Source organism: Leopardus geoffroyi, chromosome C3 (genome assembly GCF_018350155.1).
Source record: "Leopardus geoffroyi isolate Oge1 chromosome C3, O.geoffroyi_Oge1_pat1.0, whole genome shotgun sequence".
Lineage (NCBI taxonomy): Eukaryota > Metazoa > Chordata > Mammalia > Carnivora > Felidae > Leopardus > Leopardus geoffroyi.
Genome location: NC_059338.1, coordinates 66,668,225 through 66,687,333, shown reverse-complemented (window position 1 = coordinate 66,687,333; position 19,109 = coordinate 66,668,225). Strand labels below are relative to the sequence as shown.

The 19,109-nt window shown below is 45.0% G+C and overlaps 1 protein-coding gene across 15 annotated transcripts in view; it reads right to left on the bottom strand.

Annotated features, from left to right (window-relative positions):
* Positions 1-19,109, bottom strand: part of CDC42BPA (CDC42 binding protein kinase alpha) — a 320,829-nt gene that overhangs the window by 13,209 nt on the left and 288,511 nt on the right. For all 15 annotated transcript variants that reach the window (XM_045453221.1, XM_045453229.1, XM_045453222.1 and 12 more), the window contains 10 exons: positions 17,076-17,212; positions 16,095-16,234; positions 14,764-14,845; positions 12,299-12,515; positions 11,419-11,481; positions 9,979-10,572; positions 8,046-8,143; positions 5,074-5,158; positions 2,924-3,047; positions 2,100-2,217 (listed from right to left, as the gene is read on the bottom strand). In XM_045453221.1, the coding sequence (XP_045309177.1) occupies positions 2,100-2,217; positions 2,924-3,047; positions 5,074-5,158; positions 8,046-8,143; positions 9,979-10,572; positions 11,419-11,481; positions 12,299-12,515; positions 14,764-14,845; positions 16,095-16,234; positions 17,076-17,212 (1,658 nt within the window). The remainder of the gene's footprint in view (positions 1-2,099; positions 2,218-2,923; positions 3,048-5,073; positions 5,159-8,045; positions 8,144-9,978; positions 10,573-11,418; positions 11,482-12,298; positions 12,516-14,763; positions 14,846-16,094; positions 16,235-17,075; positions 17,213-19,109) is intronic.

The window sequence follows — 19,109 nt, the reverse complement described above, 5'->3', positions numbered from 1 at the left end:
ATTTCCCAGGAAAGCGGTACTGATATGAGAAGTGAAAACAGAAAAATGTCCAGGGTGCACGCTGCTCTTGGCTCGGATGGCAGGTGGCTTTGGTGCCCGAAGTTCTTACACGGTAACAGTTGATGAATTTAATTCATCTTAAGTTTTGGAAATAGTTCATTAAATACAGATAATTCCATCTCAGTGGAAAGGACATAAAACCTGAGAACATATGAAAATATCACGAGCTTTTCAACAAACATTTATGTGTATACACGGGTACACGTATCATCGTTAATTTTTTTCAGACCTGCACACTACTGCGTTCTTTCCCAGTGTCTACCCCAAGACAAACCCAGGTCTGGGGGACAGTGTATTAAAACTACTGGCTGGGTGATGAAATGGACGTTTACAACAGCCCCAGCTTGTATGTCCCTGGCTAGTAAAAGAAAGTCAGGTGGAAATAAAATAAGGCTAAGACACAGGTTTCAAAAATTTGCACTAAGTTTTCGTCCTGGAAACACAAGGTGCTTACATGGCAAGAAAGGAATGGAACACACATTAAAAACTGGACTGCACTGTAGGACAAAGAGGCACCTGTGTCCGTGACAAAAAGAGCCCACAAGGCAGTCACGGGTTAACACAATCAGTGATGACAATCGCTAAAATGAAGAGGTCTGATGGGAATACGTGACCAGCACAGAAGGCCACGTGTCATGGAGTCAGGTGCGGGGAAGAATCTCCCGGAAATGCTATTGGAACTGGTTTTGCTCAGTCATTACCACCAGCCCCTATTTCGAACAAAAAAATGAAGAGAGATTTCTTTTACTTGAAGTGCTGAGGGGGTAATGGGAGATGATGCGCTGACAGAGAGTTCTTAGAGTGTTTGAAATCTGCTATTTCGCTTCCGTGTGCTTATTCGGGGGGTGTGATGGCCAAGTCCTCCTGTGTAGGAAGGCCTGAAAAACTTCTAGAACATCAGCCAACTGGCTTTTCACCTGATGGAGGAAGGCTACGAAGCAGAGGAATATTTTGGGAACTTTGTGAACCCCTGAAACTCCTTCACCTTAAGGAATGCTTGATGGCACATTAAACTAGATCACCTAGCATTTTTTCCTGTCGGTGATAAGATATTCGTGTCTCCTGTCACAGCAGAGCTGGCAACGTGGCGAGAGGACAGACTCCCTCAGAGAGCCTGGTCCAGATTCACAGTCTGAACGCCACCACCAGTGATCAGAAGGGCCGTATGAAGTTTTAACAGTTTGCTCAGGTACCGTGATACCAAAATGCTAAGTATGCACAGAGCCTGGAAAATTCCTAATTTCACTAGTATTCTTTTTTTTTTTTTTCAACGTTTATTTATTTTTGGGAGAGAGACAGAGCATGAACGGGGGAGGGACAGAGAGAGAGAGGGAGACACAGAATCGGAAACAGGCTCCAGGCTCTGAGCCATCAGCCCAGAGCCTGACGCGGGGCTCGAACTCACAGACCACGAGATCGTGACCTGGCTGAAGTCGGACGCTTAACCGACTGCGCCACCCAGGCGCCCCTCACTAGTATTCTTAATTTCAACATAATAGGTCCAAGAATCCAATCTTCATGTGACAAACCAGTCTGCCTATGTTGTACTTTTGTGTGGAAGATGGGCCAGGCAACACGTGTGTAATCGGGGAAAGGAAAGAGATTTGGTTGCCCAACCAGGCAACAGGTGTGACCGTTAACGACCGGGCTGACGTGGTTCTGTGCAGGTGGGAAAGGCCGAATATCTGTATGGAACTGCCGAAGCTGAGTGAAACGTCAGCATTTGGTGAGTGAGCTGTGGATCCCGGTGCAGATCCTCTCCCGACCCGGCAGTGTGCTCCATCAGCAACTGGATGCGGGGCAAGTTTACGGGGTGTGCAGCTAAGAACCAGATCTGTCTGGTTCTTCACAGATGCCCAGCCGCTGTGTTTTTCTCCCGCGCGTCGTACGCACATAGCGCTACGGGGACACAGCCTCTCATCGTCACGTTTGCGTAGCCCGTTAAGCCTACGTACGTATGTGGGCACGCACGCGTCCGTGTCTTCTCCCCCTCTGCCCCACTGGTAACCCCACTCCCATCTGCCCTCCATTTCTCTTACCATGGGCAGGTCTTTTAGGATCTGTATCCCATCTCCTGGGCCCATGTGTGCTATGTGGTTAAAATTAGTTGGGTTAGAAATTAATTTATTTCTCATTTCTGGATCTCGCAGCATCTCTCTGTAAGATAAAACACCCGTTTAGACACTTTTTCTGGGCTCGATCTCATTAACTTTAGAAAACAATGAGGCATCCTTTATTTGTTCACAAAAATAAAACTGTGAAATCAAGTTTAGCCAGGACAGAATTAACAATAAGATATACTCAATTGAAACTTAGAAGCTTTTCTTTTAAACACAAGATCTTACGCTTTTCGGTGGGAAAACAGAGAGGGTTCTCTCAGTACTCACATGCCAAAGCTCTATTTTACAGACAGTCCTGGCCATTTTCTGCAGGCCTTTTAAAATCACTGATAACACTTTAGAGATGTTTTTACCCGTAACTGGAAATATTACCAGTCCACTGGCTGTTTACTCTCGAAGAGAATGGTTAATCTGAAGTTCTCAGGCCCGTGCCCGTGTGCTACATGCAGCTAGGATCTGTTTTACGTTGAGCAAAGGCTCACGTTCTAAAAACCGCAAGTGTTTCACGCACACGGAGAAACGAGCGCAAACGTGGTGCTTCAATCCAGTGTGTATTTTGGAGAGTGTTAATCAAAATCACACTGACAAGCACGCTCGTCACTGTGGTGTGTGACACCACAGAGGGATGACAGATTTTCAGAGACCCCATCTTCCTTCCAAATCACTAACGCTCCGTCACCCACCAGCCCCGCAGAGGCTCCCCGCGGCCCCGACGACGGGCACGACCCCGCTCGCCCCCCTACCTCCTCTGCTGCAACCTCTCGTCCTCTGGGACCCGGAAGGAGTAGCGTCGCTTATTGTTAATATTTCTAACCATCTGCTTCCGACTGTTATCTGATGTTTCGGGAACCACCAGCTCATCCCCTTCTGTTAAAAGAAGACAAAGACCGGTGGCGTTCTTTGAAGCGCTAAAATGCTTTTTATCCGTTAATCTCCAAGACAGCACAGACAGGAATCAGTTGTCCAACGTACGCAATTTGCATTTTTAAAAGGTGTGCGTTGATACTCACAGTAAGTAATAATTCAAACGGGACACATGTACACAGGGATACGCCGAGATGAAACCTAGCTTACAAAGTATATTTTCACTTCCTATCTGATTACAAACATACAGTGGCACAATACTAGCAGAAGAAAAGGAAAATGCAGTTGCCTGGGGGTCCTGTCGCCTTGTGCCCTCCCCACCCCATCTCTCTATCCTGTCTTCTCTCACCTTCCAGGTACTGGTTCCAATGGCTTAGGGTGTTAAAAAAAAACTCCTCCCATTACGCTACACAATCATCAGGCATAAATGGTAAAGTATTCACGTAAATGATCGTTAAAATTCTTTTTACATAATAAAACATTTCCTTTTGTAAGATCCAGTCTGCTAGATGTGGGTAAGGACAAAAACCTGGGCTCCCACCAGCTTCCTTTATTAAAGGCAAGACTCTGTTGCTGTTTCTACCCCTCTGATCTTGGTGGGGCGAGGATACTTAATCGCATGCACCTGGCATCCGGTTTCAGCGTTCATAACCTAGAAGTAAACAACCGTCCGCCAAGGGCTCCCCGGACATGCTGAAATTTGTGAACATGCTCTAGGAATAAAAGAGACAGCTGTGTTCACACAACACAAGGGATGCCATTCTCTAAGGAACAGGAGAAAAGCCAACCTGGAGAATTTTTAACACCCACAAAGCCGAAGTGACAGAAAGGCAAGCCAAGGCCCGGGATTAGTGGAAAAGCAGTATTCTTCTCATATCCTGATAATGCAGCTTCATCAGCTTGCTTTCCTAACTACGTGTGAAACACGAGTTTGGAACGTGAGAATCGTGCGGCCGAGGTGGGTCTGGGTCCCGGTGGCAGTGGGGGACGTGGGACAGCCGGAAGGAGGACTGCAGCAACACTGAGGCCTGAGAGAGGAAGGCCAGAGGCAGCCAGAGAAAAGGCGAGGGCCCCTCCCTCCCCTTCCCTCCCGAGGACAAGACACCTGTACTGAAATCCTGCCAGGCTTTCCCTCTCCAAGCCCGCCCCGCGTCCAGCCTAGGGCAGGAGGAGGAGTGGAAAGATGCGGAAACACGAGTGGAAAGAGGCTTTATCCTACAGACGTGGACTGGGAAACGGACACGTTCTGTGATCATCACGGCCACACACGGTGAGAACAGGTGCAGCCGATCCTCCGTGAATATTGTGACTTCCTCTAAGAAACAGACACAAACGAAGTACGGGCCCTGGAGGTGGAGACGCTTACAGCTCAAGTGCAGAAGCTTCGTGGCGAAGCCACCGCTGAGTGGCAATCATTTCTAAAATCCGAGTCTCCTTTCTCCCGTCGCGGTGGAGTGTCCCCAGGCAGGACCTCCGCTATAACCACCAGTCTGTCAGCCCAGGGCCCTCCAGGGCCGAGCGACCTCCACGTGACTGTGGACCCCGCCCGCGCCCTCTGGCTCCCGTGCCCCGTCTGGACTCTGGCGGCCCTGCCCGGGCGGCCGCGGGCACTCGCCAAGTTCCAGGCGCCGGGTGCCCCGGCAGATGATGTACTCCTCAAGTCCCCAGTCGGGAGTTCTGCATGAGTTTTCACAATTTCAGTGCCATAGACTTGGGTTAGGTTTTACAGCATTACTAGTGCAGGAAACGCTGCTCTCAGCCATACTTCTGCACTTAACTCAGGACTCCCCAGAGAAATCAGGTACGTCAGCAACAAGCATTGTGTGTACATAGCTAGATTAGACAGAACGACTTTCTATCCAGACACTTAACTGAATATATTGAGGCCATGATAGTAGCCAAGGTCACAGACTTCGGGGTAAGAGGAACCTGGGTTTAAATGTGGCCCCTGCCACTTATTATCTCCGGGCAGTCAGCTCAGAGAGAGTATTTCCTTTGAAGCTATCGTATTAACGTTATATTTTCTTACCTGCCATCTTATTTTTGAAATATATTAATCTAATTGTCTCCAACCCTAAAAGGTTTAATGATCCTTCACTGTTTAAGGGTCGAACCTAAGGTAAGAATAAAAAAATAAAATAAAATTAGCATTTCAGTAAAACCCTCAAGTGGAACCATAAAACTTTAGGCCTACTTGTAAAGCACACCCTATTAAGACCTTCCATTTATCCTTCCCCTTCAGAATATAACGCTCTCAGAAAATCAACAATTCTGATGGGGAAGGCATATAAAATGATGTAATTTTAACAAAAAGTTATAATGACAACATTCTAAAGAAAGAATATTCTGGGGGAGAAAGTAGAAATACATTTAAATCTTTTAAAAAAAATTTTAATGTTTATTTTTGAGAGAGACACACACACACACACGCACGCACACACACACACACACACACACACAGAACCCAAAGCAGGCTCCAGGCTCTGAGCTGCCAGCACAGAGCCCCAAGCAGGGCTCGAACTCACAAACCAGAAGATCATGACCTGAGCTGCAGTCGGACGCTCAACCGACTGAGCCACCCAGGCGCCCCAAATACATTTAAATCTTAAATTTGACTTTTTAAAGCCATTAGTGACTAATTATACTAAGAAGATATTAACACAGCTACTTTATGAACCTGAAGTGGAACTAAATGTCCACATATGATGGGGATGAAACTATCACTGGGGAGGGGGGGCTGTCACTAAGTGGTGACAGAGCACCTGCTCATATATGTGGCACAGAGAAATGGAGTTCCCACCTCTCACCACACACACACACACACACACACACACACACACACACACACACACACTCCCCAACTCTACAGGTTCATGACATTAATGTAATAAGCACACCTTTCAAACGTTTGGAATAAAATACAGATCATATCTTTATGACCTTGAGTTAGGAAAGAGTTTCTTAACAGAAAAAACATGATGACATTAAAATTTAGAACAGTAAGTTTTTAGCAAAATAATATAATTTGTCATTATTTTATCAAGATATATGCTTGGCAAAATACACCATAAAACTAGGTCACAAATAGAAAAGATTTACCCCATCCCTTTCCCAGTATTTACAATATATAAAAAATTTCAATAAATAAGGAAGAACAAACAGAAAAATGAGCGAAAAGTACGAGTAGGTATTTCACAGAATTTAAGAACGAATAAACATACAAAAGATTCTCAACAACACAGTTAATTGGGGATGTGCAAATTAATGCTTCAGTGAGACAGCATGTTATAACCATTTATAAAGGTTATAAAACTACGAATCCTGAGAATGGCAAGGTCAGGGAAGATGTGGGTGAGGAGGCACTCCGGTTACTGCTGGGGGGAGGATGAGCTGGTACAATTACTCTGGAAAAGAATCTGACACTATCTTGTAAAGCTGAACCCCTGTGTTCCCCGTGCCCCATCAATCCCACTCCTGGACACGTGACTTAGAGAAACACAGGCATTGGTGTTCACAGCAGCAAAACCTGGAAAATAATTCATGTGTCTGCCAATCAGACGATGGAGGAATGAACTGATCTAGTCACTCAAAAGAATATTTTATAGTGGTGAAAAACAATGCACTATTTACAGCACACGTAATCACACAGACGGACCCTGGAATATGCATGAAGGAAGGAAGGCAGAGAACACACAGTGTAACATTTTCACAAAGCTCAAAGGCAGACAGAACTGAACAATACAAAACCAAACAAGTGTTTAGGAATATTTAAATATGCCAAAAAAAAATCTGTATTTTAAGAAAAGCAAAGAGGGGCGCCTGGGTGGCGCAGTCGGTTGAGCGTCCGACTTCAGCCAGGTCACGATCTCGCAGTCCGTGAGTTCGAGCCCCGCGTCGGGCTCTGGGCTGATGGCTCAGAGCCTGGAGCCTGTTTCCGATTCTGTGTCTCCCTCTCTCTCTGCCCCTCCCCCGTTCATGCTTTGTCTCTCTCTGTCCCAAAAATAAATAAACGTTGAAAAAAAAAAATTAAAAAAAAAAAAAAAAGAAAAGCAAAGGGATGATACAGGCAACATTCAGGATAGTGATTTCCTCTGGAGAGGGGCTGGGGGATGGGATAAGGGACGGGTACGCAGGTAGAGGCAGGGATGTTGGTAATATTATGGCCCCGAGTGAGCTGTTAATAATTATTATGCTTCACAAAGCTCCTATTCTTTCATATATACTATACGATTTACATGATAAAATGGAAAATAAATGTAATTAGCCCCCAAATGCAAACCAGAGGGCCATATTTTGGGTGCCTTCCCTGAAGTGGGAGTATTTCCAAGAGTTTTCACGGCTGATGTCCTTAGGCATTGGGGCAGACCTTGAAATCTGACCTTGGCTACTTTCTCGTCCCCCCCCATAAACCCTGCCCCCAGCGGACGATGCAAGCTACGCACGTTTATGTGAAACTTACTCCTCACCCACACAGAACAGTTGTTGCATGCTTGTAAAAATTCTCTGTTGTCACAGGGAAAATCATGTTTTATGAGGAGCATAAACACCTTTATTTTTTTAACGAGATATTTGCACACATTTGGGCTCTCAGTTTAGTCACTTTTCCAGCCTGTGGGGTCTGTCTCACAGGATTACCACCTGCACGCCACAATGTGAACGACAGCCACAAGGAAGAATGACAGGTCCCCCCCCCACCCCAGCTCCTGAAGCAGGGGACGGACCCACGTGTGAGGTGGAGGGTACGCTCCAGTCTCTTGTTACCACGATGCTCTCACGATGACGCAGCAAAACACGGTGACACTGAATGTGATAAAAATACTATGGTGTTGAGCTACTCATAAAATTAACCAGCTTGACTTCTGCTTCTAATTTTTTTCTCTTAGCAGAATCCCAAATTACCAACTGCCAGAAAACGCTTGATTAGTGAAAAGGAGCTAACTGGTCCCATCAGTGGTTCACTCCACTCATTAGTTTGCTAGCCCATTTTTAGCGTTAAATTACCTTTTTGAGTGGGAGAGTCTGAATCCATTCCATGGAGTTCACATCGAAGATGTCAACTGCGTTTTCACTGTACACGGAGAGATACGGTGCATTGTAGCCTGCGAGAAGGGAAGGAGGGACAGTGGCTAATTACTTCTCTCTTGCTCTCGCTCTCTCTCTCTCTGAGAGAGAGAGAGAGAGAGCGAGAGAGTGAGAGTGAGCATGAATGCACGTGCATGCAAGCCTGGGAGGGCAGCGAGAGAGGGAGAGAATCTTCAGCAGGCTCTGTGCTCAGGGCAGACTCCCATGAGGGGCTCGATCTCACGACTCTGAGATCACGATCTGAGCTGACACTAAGAGCGGGACGCTTCACCGACCGAGCCACCCAGGCGCCCCGCACTTCTCTAACTCTTCAACACAAAACATTCCGAAAGGTCTATGCTACATAACTGTGGAACGGAATCCCACCCAAATCCTACTGTGGTCATGCAGTAGCTGCATCCAATCATTTGGGAACAGGATATAAATCATAAACGAGCAGTGGAGATGCTACGGGTCGGATGAGATGGCAGCTACAGGACATGAGGATTCATTCGGCTTATGCCGAGGGCGAAACGCTCCCTTGTCCAATGCTAGTTCTATAAAGGGACGTCCTCACGTCACGTTTTAAGTACCTGATTCCTAAACCAGTTAAGCAACTGACAGCGAAACAGCATTGACAGTGACACGAGCAGAGGGATGAGATGATCTACCTAAGATGGGGTCACGAATCGAATTACCGCCCACGCTACCCATACGACCCGGATACTCTCACTCTGACTCCGCACGGAAGTAATACTTTGCCTCGTTACCCGACTAGGTTACAAGACAGCCTTTATTCTGCATATGACACCACAGGTACAAGTACATAGTGTAGAAGAAACAAGACTTTAAGAATAGATAGGGCTGGCTGGGTAGGATTAGAAGGATTTTTTTTTTTTTCCCTAGATTCTCTCACTCTTCTGTAACAAGCACACCAGCCTCCTAACTCTTCTCCCACTGAACCTCTAGGCTTGACAGTCTCCGTCCACCATCCCTCCTCATGGGGGCCAGTGGAAGAGGTTTCATGCCTCCTGTCCCCAGTGCTCCCCCCACCCCATGTTCTGAGATCCACCCTGTCTGGCCTCCGTGGGGATCTCGCTCTATCTCCTGGATTCGCCGCATGCTTGAGCTTTCCCCGGTTCTCTGGTTCAGCATTCACACACGCTCAAGTGTGTCCACTGAGGACAAAGCATCGGGAGTCAGGTACCCCTGCGTGTGCGGCTGGGGAACCCCACGCATCCGCCACAGGGCGACCACAACCCGCTGCCGTGTCTTGGCCGCAGGGGTCCTGCCTACCCCACTCTGTACTCCGTGAGGACCCTGCCCTTGGCCGCTGAAATGGCACGTGACGGCATTCACTAATTCACTGATGTCCTCAGAGTTCTTGAAAGAGTGTACCAGGCAACCTTAAATATCCGTGTATTTAGACAAAACTATAAAACGGAGAAACACTTCTTACAGATGCTGCATTATACCTTTACATCAGCGCTTAAATAATTCACTTAGTAACTGCTTCTCCAGAGTAAGTCTTAGGAGCTGTTAATGCTCACAAGCACTGTATTTGGGGGGACCGTGAAGATAACTGCTTAGAGGTACTTCAAGAGACCACATGGGTTAAAAAGCCAGCTAAGTAAAATATTCCACAGAAAGAAGAGCTTCAACTCCGGACAAGTTAAGGTCAGCCCTGCTGGCCTAGGTCTAACTAACTACGGAGAGTCACTTTGCACAAACGACACAATTAGTACTTAAGCAAAACCTTAAGGAGGACTTAGAAAAACAAGCCAGTATTAACAGTGAATATATTTAGGAAACGAGGCTGAAGGAAAAGGAAAGAGACACAGAGGGCAAACAGCCAAAAGTAAGAGACTCTTACAGCAAGAGGAGGGATTTGCTGGCCACATGAGCTCCTGCTGTCTGGATCTCCGGCCCTGGCAGTCTGTGTATATCCCGATGCTGTTAAAACACAGCAGGTACTCCTTACTGGAGATCTCAACTGCACAGATGGCGTCCATCGGCTGATGTGTGATAAAGGACAGCGTGTGGTCATTTGAGTGGAGCATGCTGTACGGACCCCCTTCTCCATTCAAGGGGTATCTCAGGAATCCCGACTGGAATCCCACGCACAGCTGTTCGCTGAAGACCGCCATCCACTGCACGTTACAGGGGACTTGGATTTCCTTAAATTTTCGGTGACGGGTCTTGCTCTGAAATAGTTCGTAACAGAGGACCTGCCTTTTCATAGCCACGCACAGGCACGTGAGAGCTCCGTGGCACACCTTGCCAGAAGTTATGGTCTGACACCCTTTCGTCTCTGCCAGCTTGTAAAAATCGGTCTCTCGTCCGTCCAAAGCTGACATGGGAAAAAGGCGCACGTGACGATTTCGTCCTGAGATCACAGCAACAAGCTGATCATTTGGAATGAGTTCAATCTGATGGATCTTCTTATTGTCACCGACTCTGATAATTTCTGTGCAAAGGAACAGTAAGAAATCAAATGCAGAATGACGTTTTAGTGATTACTCATATCCCAATTACACTCAAAAGGATAGTTCAACTTATAATGAAGACACGGACACACACACACACAGAAGAGTAAGAGACCAGAATCATGTGGAGAAAGAGGGAGATAATTATACCCATTACAAGGTGACGGCACACGCCCACAGTGAGGTAAAGCAAAGGGTCCCTGTGTGATAAAGTGAGCCACATCTCCAGGAAAAACCTTTTTGCTGGCACTAAATTCTCAGGAACTTCACCATGGCACTCCTGTTTTAGAAACTGAGGGAAGACTTATTTTACTGAACGTATTCTAGGGGCGGCAAATGCAGTTTAAATGCATTGTCTTCCCACGATCGCACTTGATATAAAGATAGGACACTGATAAATTGGTTCCTTTTTATTTCCCTCGGTATTTAATTTGGCCCTGGAAAAAAAAACTCTTTTGTATTAAATGTGGGAGAAAATCCCCCAACAGTGAACACACACTTGAATGACGGCTACTTCTAACAATAACAGAGCAATGAGAAAGTCCGGCTGTATCGTTCACGTCCCGTCCTTAGACGTGCAGGCTGTTTGTGGAGTACTGGTGCTGAATCAGTGACACAAGAAACACAACACACACTTGAAAGTTTAAGAACTTGGGAGGATTAAAGAAGTTTAAAAATTATCTTTTGATTTATCAACACATCAAATTAGGTCTGGAAAATTTCAATTATAGAATAAATCAGACCAAATCCTGCTCTTCCTAGAAATTAGAATTTTTCTAACGACATAGGGTTGAAAGTTACTCCGCAATGATTAAGTTTTCTCTTACCATCTTTCGTGACGTGCACGACAAATAACCCCTCTTCATTTCCCAATGCGATCCTTTCATGGTCTACAGAAGACACGAGTACGAAACACTGTTAACAGGCAAAGCTGTGTACAACTAATACAACAAAATGGATAATAAATTTGGTGCGAAAACACTCAAATAAGGAACTTAAAAATAGGAATAACAATGTGTAAAGTTTCCTTTCAGATGATAGCAGTAAATATTACCTCATGTCTTTTTTAACAGATCATTAGAAAGTGTATCAATACTTATAAAAAGAAGTAAACGTTTATTCAACAGAGGGTGAAAAAAAGAGAAAAAATCTAGTTTGCTAGTGCCCTGGGTCCACTTCTTGTTTTGGGAGGGAGAAACTGCAGAAGGCATGTGGACCCTACTCATTAACTTTTCACTATTTACTAGGAAGTAACAAAAGAGTTGGATGTGTACCAATAACATGACAGACATTTAAACTTCCAGACCTAGAAACTGCTCTCTCTTGAGGGCATTTGCTATGCAGGGCATCCTGTCACGGGCCCCACATTACCGAAACCTCCTAACTTCTGCGAGGTCATCAGAAGCTGCATCCTACCCAGGAAACTTATGCTTTAAGCAGTTAAATAGTTGGTTCTAAGTCACACAGCAGAAAACAGATCGTTCACAGGTTCATCTTTAGCACTCTTTCTTCCAGAAGAAAACGCACTCGGAAAGCACTTCTCCTCGTGTACTTTCTCGTGTACTCACTCAGCAGACATTCACTGCGTGTGTGGGGCACGGCGCCTGCCATGCTGGACGTGGGGGATCCCTGGATGCAAGCCAGCCCTGCTCCCAGGGTAGGCTGGTCAACAGCTATGCTAACACGGTCCACGGCGCCAGTCCATACCTATGATCGCAGCCGCCTGGGTGGTTTTAATGAGCGGCAGAGTGCTGTCATAAGCCTCCTTGGGGACGTAGACTGAGCGGTCTCGGAACTTGTTTTTCTTCAAAATCTTGTGCAGCTCGCTGAGCACGCCCACCCACCTGTTCCTCTCGCTCTCGCTCTCCGCGAGCATCAGGACCGAACACCTGCTGTCTGACGCCGAGAGCTGGGAGGCTGTGACCTAGGACAGTTTAATCAGCCTGTGTTAGAAAACAGACACGCTTCAAGCAGGTTTCGTGCCGATGCTACTTTGTTTAGCTCTGGCCAACAAGGTGAACACTCACCAAATGATCCCTTCCAGAGTTCAGCTTTTCCTAATCAGAAGAATAACTAGTCTTAGCATTAAGATTTATGACAAAGCAAAGGTAGCAGATACCTTTCTCTATCTATCTATCTATCTATCTATCTATCTATCTATCTATCTGTCATTTACTTAGTTACAGCAGGTACCATTTTAAACATTAATAACTATTTTTATTTTCTTTGCTATGACGTGCTGAGTGCCACCACTAAGAAATGCATCACCCATATTCCTAGATCAACAGCACCTGACATTTACTGGGTTAAGCATGAGCACTGCTCAAAGCCCTGCATGAGCACTGAGGCAGGTACCCTACTGGATCCTGAGTGTACATCTGAGGGAACTGTGATGCAGGGATGTACTGTCCCCACGGACGCCCCGCCAGACCAGGTCCCGCGTCCACGCTCACGCACACTACCCACCATACTGGTTCTCAACTTCTTTTTAAAAGTCAGAAATGTTCAGAAATAAACTTAACGTTCTTTGCCACTTCATTACACACAGAATCTTAGGGAAGATCAGATCACTTGTGTTCGTACTTAAATGAAGATTTAGCATTGTACAAATAGCACTCACAATCAGAGCAGATTTGAATTTCACATACATGTGATTTAAGCAGCAGTGACAGTCAACTCCAACTGTGTGAACCAGCTACAGGCAACTGGGCCTCCCTAGGCTCCCCAGGTGACCGTCCTTAGATACCATATTCATAGACAAACACTAAGTAGTGGGCATAACGTTAGGGCAATAGTCTTTTTTTTTTTTTTTTTTTTATGTTTATTTACTTATTTTGAGAGGGAGCATGAGCTGGAGAGAAGCAGAGAGAGAGAGAGAGAGAGATAGAGAGAGAGAGAGAGAGAGAGAGAGAATCCCAAGCAGGCTCCACACTGTTAAGTGCAGAGCCCGACGTGGAGCTCGATCTCACCATCAGATCATGACCTGAGCTGAAACCAAGAGCTGGACGCTTAACCAACTGAGCCACCCAGGCGCCCCTAAACCTCTATTGTCTTAATCTGCCAATTCAAGATGGCCCTGTGGGAGGGCAGGCAGCCTCCAGAGATGGTTCCCAACAATTCTTCCTATGGAATTGCATTCTTCTCATCAAGCTGTGCCGTCTATTGTCCCTCCCCTTAAATTCAGGCTGGCCTCATGACGTACTCTGACCAACAAAACGCACAAGAGTTATTATGCCTGTCTTAGGCCTGGTCCTCAAAAGTTCTGGAAGCTTCTTTTGTCCTCCTGGAGGCCAGCCATGTAGAGCTCAGCCAGTGACCGAATGAGAGACCGACCGCATGGAGAAAGTTCTCAGAGATCGCCCAGCAAACAGCCAGCAGCAAGGCCCCAGGTATGGGGGCAAGGTCATTTTGGATATTCCAGCCCCAGATGAGCTCATGTGAGTAACCTGAGCTGACACCACTCAAACCGTATAGCTGACGGAGAGAATGGTAAAAAATAAATCATTACTGGCTTAAGCCACTAAGTTTTGGAGTAGTTAATTACAAAGCAATAGAAATAAAACATTAGTTTTTTAAATGAGATTTTACTCTTTTTTTTTTAAATTTTTTTTTTTTTTTTTTTTAACATTTATTTATTTTTGAGACAGAGAGAGACAGAGCATGAACGGGGGAGGGTCAGAGAGAGGGAGACACAGAATCTGAAACAGGCTCCGGGCTCTGAGCTGTCAGCACAGGGGCCTGATGCGGGGCTCGAACTCACAGACCGCGAGATCGTGACCTGAGCCGATGTTGGCGCTCAACCGACTGAGCCACCCAGGCGCCCCTTAAATGAGATTTTAAAAGAAACCTCTGTTTTTCAAAAACTTGAGAAACCTCACACTTGTTCGATTTTCCATGTTGCGTATTTATTTGAAAATTGAATTGTGGCTCAAAAATATCACCCAAGATGAAACCTATTTTAGAAGCCAAATATTCAGGCTTTCCTCAGGTCTTTTACTAATGAAATATTTACTTAGCACTAATTGTCTATACATTCAAGCACTGGGTGATATGAAACACATTAAGGAATTGGGTCCTATTCCTAGTTAGGCTTATGATCTATACAGAGGGACGAGATATATATTCACTAAGAACACGTAATTCAGGGATCAAATTACAGCACGCATACTTACTCTAAATATACAGGGTATATCTTTCCGACTTGCATGAATTACATCAGAGGCCAAGACTGAACTCACAGAAAATTCTTCATCCCTGAAGGAAAAGTAAAACATTAAAAGTCAGCATATGTGGGTATGTGTGTGGTGTTCGGTAGGTATATCCATAGAACACACACGAAGCAATCCTCAAAAGCTACTCGCACAAAATGTCCAAATTGAATTTTTAAAACCATTTGGCTTTTCCGTCATTGTAATGGATACTGCCCGAAGTAACTTGTCAGGAGTAACTTAACAGGAGTAATTATACAAGAGCTAGGAACGGCTGCTGGCTACAGTTGCCAGGCCAGAACGTGTACATGGGGAAGGAGGACCTGAACCCGGGAAGGTCTCCAGAGTCTCCAGAACACTGGACCCTCTTGCCTCCCGCAACACATCTCAAGTGCCCACAACACAGCTTATCTGACATCTCACTGTTCTGTCGACGCCTGAGACAGAATTCCTCCACAATAATCTATTCCTCATGATTTCCTTAACTGGGTTCCTGGTATCATCCTCCTCTTGGTCTTAAAGACTTGGCGCCCTAGTCTTGTCTTTGACTCTTCTCCTTATCCTTCCTGCACCTAGTCCCTTGGCAGTCTCTGTGGGACTTTCCTGGCCACCTCTTCATATTCCTTATCTGGGGGGAAGACAGCGTGGTTGAGGTGCTCGTATGAAACGCCAGTGTGCGCCAGAGCCGGAAACCGTTCTGAACACTGGAGAAAGAGCTGGGCGGAGGCCCCTGTGGGAGTCATCAGTGTGGAGGTGCCTTGGGAGTACTACTAAGTCACTTGAGGGGAGCCTGGGAGCTAGAAGAAGAGGCAAAGGAGAGTGCTCCACAGGGCAGGGAAAACCATAAAGAAGAGACCGGAAACATTCAAGAGGTATACTCATTCAAATGTTTACCAGCTCATTACACAGTCTGAGAGCCTGTCTGATTTTGACATTTCTACTCCCTTTCCTCATGTTGGAATCATGCTCCACGCCTTCAGGCGGTGACTGAAACACTACGTGTTAGCCCTTCGTTACCCAAGCCATCTTTACGCCGGGCTTTTGGATTCAAACATTCGGTTCTTTTCCCTGATGCCCTATCCCCAGCTCACTCAACACACAAACATCAACCCGTCCTATAACTATACTTTGCTTCCTATTTCTAATTACATTACTCTAGCAATATCAGTAAATTAGAATATTAACATGAAATTAGAATTAGATAAAAATATGGCAATATAATTAGATGAAAAGTCAGATACTTTCTTATTCTTCTGTTGCAAAAGATACAAATATCTTGACTTTCAAAAGCTCACCTCATGTCAATCACCTGACTGACCACAACACTGGGCTGGGACGCTTTTCCTTCAGCAACATCGTACAGGAAGAGCTTAAAGTCACAAACCACAGCCAATGCTCTTTGCCATCCTTTCTTCACTCCTGCTGGCTTAGGGATCTTAGACAGACAGACAGACAGACAAAAACACTTCAAACTAAAACGTCAATCATAGCCCTTTAATTACCTACATAACTGCAGGATGAACGCCTAGAGATAACGTCTGTGTGTTCAAAGTCTGCCACTCTGGTTGGTGAAGTGCAGATGAACACATATACCATTAATAACTCGAGAAAAACATAAGAAAGCATTCCTCAAATACTGGATGACTTTTGATTCTGAAAAAATTTTTAATGGTACCATTTTAACTTTCACTCGTAATTCATTAAAATAACATTCATGTTGCGGGGGGGGGGGGTGCCTCGCTGGCTCAGTCGGTAGAGCACGTGACTCTTGATCTCAGGGTTGTGAGTTCCAACCCCACACTGGGTGTAGAGGTTACTTAAAAATACAATCTTAAAAAAAAATTCATGCATTTCTAAATAGCATAAAAGTCAAATCTGGGTGTAAGATCAAATGCAGCTGACACTTAAAAACATTGTTCAAGATTACGAGTAAGAATACACCCTGCTAATAGCTCACCCTTCATAACATACGCTATTATCTCCAGCAAGACCAAGTGTTGAAGACTCCTTTATGGAGATTTCGTTACAACTCAGGAGCAGTACAGAAAATTCTAAGACATTCTGGAATTTATTTCCAAGCTAAGGCCAGGTTTTTGTTTTCAAATCACACTGGATGAAATAAAATTATTACATGAATTTTGTTTGCCCAATTATTACATGAATTTTATCTGCCCAATTTTCTGTCAAGTGGTAGGTCTGTCAGGCAACTGGACTTAGTTTTCCAGTCATTAATCAACTTCAAGAGATTAATCTAAATCCAACCTGATCATACTTACCCTGACATGACCTTCATATGCTGTTCCTATTCCCTTCTGTGGATCTATCCCCAGAGGACCTTTTGTCTGCTCAGGAGGGACCGGACACACAGTTGGAGCTTTGTTTACACAAGTTATATGACACGAGAATCCACACACTTTCGAAAGAGGGGGAAAAAAACCCACAATATTCAATAGAAATTCACTTTTTACAAGAAGAAAATACACTGAGCACTCATCACATGCAAGTTGCCACATTAGGTGAGTGTTTAGCTGTGGCTTTGATTTAAGTAACTGCTCTGCCTTTTGAGGAGCGGATTCACTTGCTTACCAATAAGAATTTCAATGAGAAATAGTAAATATTTGTACGTATTACTGTTCTGTGTTAATCAAGAGAAACAAACACACAGAAAAAAACATCTAAGCTTGTGAATACAACAGTTGATTTAAACTTCTAATTCCAAAAAGTAGTTTCTGGAGTGCTCTCTTACTCTTTATCTCACTCCAACTTGCTATCTGCCTTGAAATTTCTCTTGCAAGGGCCACTGATGGACATGAAATTACGTGGCATCTCTAAAATACCTGCAAACTTTACCAGTCCCTCTTTTTGAAAATGAAATTGTTCAATGATTTTAAAAGGCACCAATTAAGTGTAAGATTCAGGAGTTGGTAATATCATCATAGCTACATAAACCAGGGCTAAGATCATAATAATGGTTAACTTTATTGGGTGCATTTAATTTTTCTGTAACAATCTATGAGTGACTTGCCCTGGGTCACAGGACTCGTGAGTGGCACTGCTGGAATTCAAACTCAGGCAGTCGGGCTCAGGGCCGGCCAACCGCAACTACCAACACCGCCATGACACCTCTATCTGATACTCCCGTGATAAACCCGAGACTCGAAGAAATAAGGTAAACAAAAAATGAATGCATAATTTTCACTGAGACTTGGTTGGGTGAGGATTAAAAGGTAAAATATTTAAAAGAAACAAGCTCGTTGGAGGGGTCTACAAACTAAGAATACGTATTTAGACAACTCCTACCGTGGGGGTGGGTTCTGGAGAATATTCGGGAAAGAGTAAGAGCGGAGACAGAGAGACAGCATCATGGGAGTACACGCACACGGGAAAACAGATTATACCGCTGATGGGCATTATGAACCCCCTAAGAAGCAGATGAACTAGCAGACTGTCAACAACACCATATTTCCATAAGACGTCTCCTTCACTTGTAAGTGGAGCGTCTAACAATTGGTTAGACTAACGGGCAAAAACCTCACCTCCCAACAGCAGCGGAAACAATAAAATAACTGTCCTTTACAGGAACTAACTTCAATCAACCAGGAAGAAATGAAAATGACCGGACTCTTCAGAGGCTGTCACCACATTTACGAAAGCCTGGGCAGGGTCTAACTTAACGTGTCTCCACAGTGCACAGGGTAGAGTTCTAGGGGTCTGCGGGGAAGACAGGCACAGTTTCCTGACCTGAGACTCTAGAAGGGAGTCTGGGGAGGTCTCAAAACTCCCTTCTATGTTATTGCAAGTGACTGGTGCCTAAGAAATGGTAAGGCACCTAAAGCCAGGTAACTGTCTGGGATTCTCTCCGACAGATCTTGAAAGGACATTTTGAAATGCTGGCTAAATCCAAAATGAGACAAGGCTTAACAACTGCACAGATTCTCTCCTTTGGCATCCATCACACCTTCCTGGTCAAGGACATGGGCTATTCCTTTCTCAGACGGCTTTGCTATCTTTGCCTTTGACCTCCCCTGAACTCTGTTTCCTAAGGTTCTGTCCTCATACCTGTTCCCTTTTCAAACTGTGCTTTTTTTCCTGGAAAACCCCATTTCCATTCATCACTTTGAGCTAACTCTCAAATCTACTTTTTAACCCAGACCATTTTCTTTGGCTCTAAACCGATGCATCTCAAAGACCAGCTGAGATGATACGGTCTGGATCTTCTGAGCTACCCACACATAGAATGTGCTGTCTTAAGATGCTCTGAATTCCCCACTATCCAAAGTGACGAGATACAGACCAGATCCAAGCACATT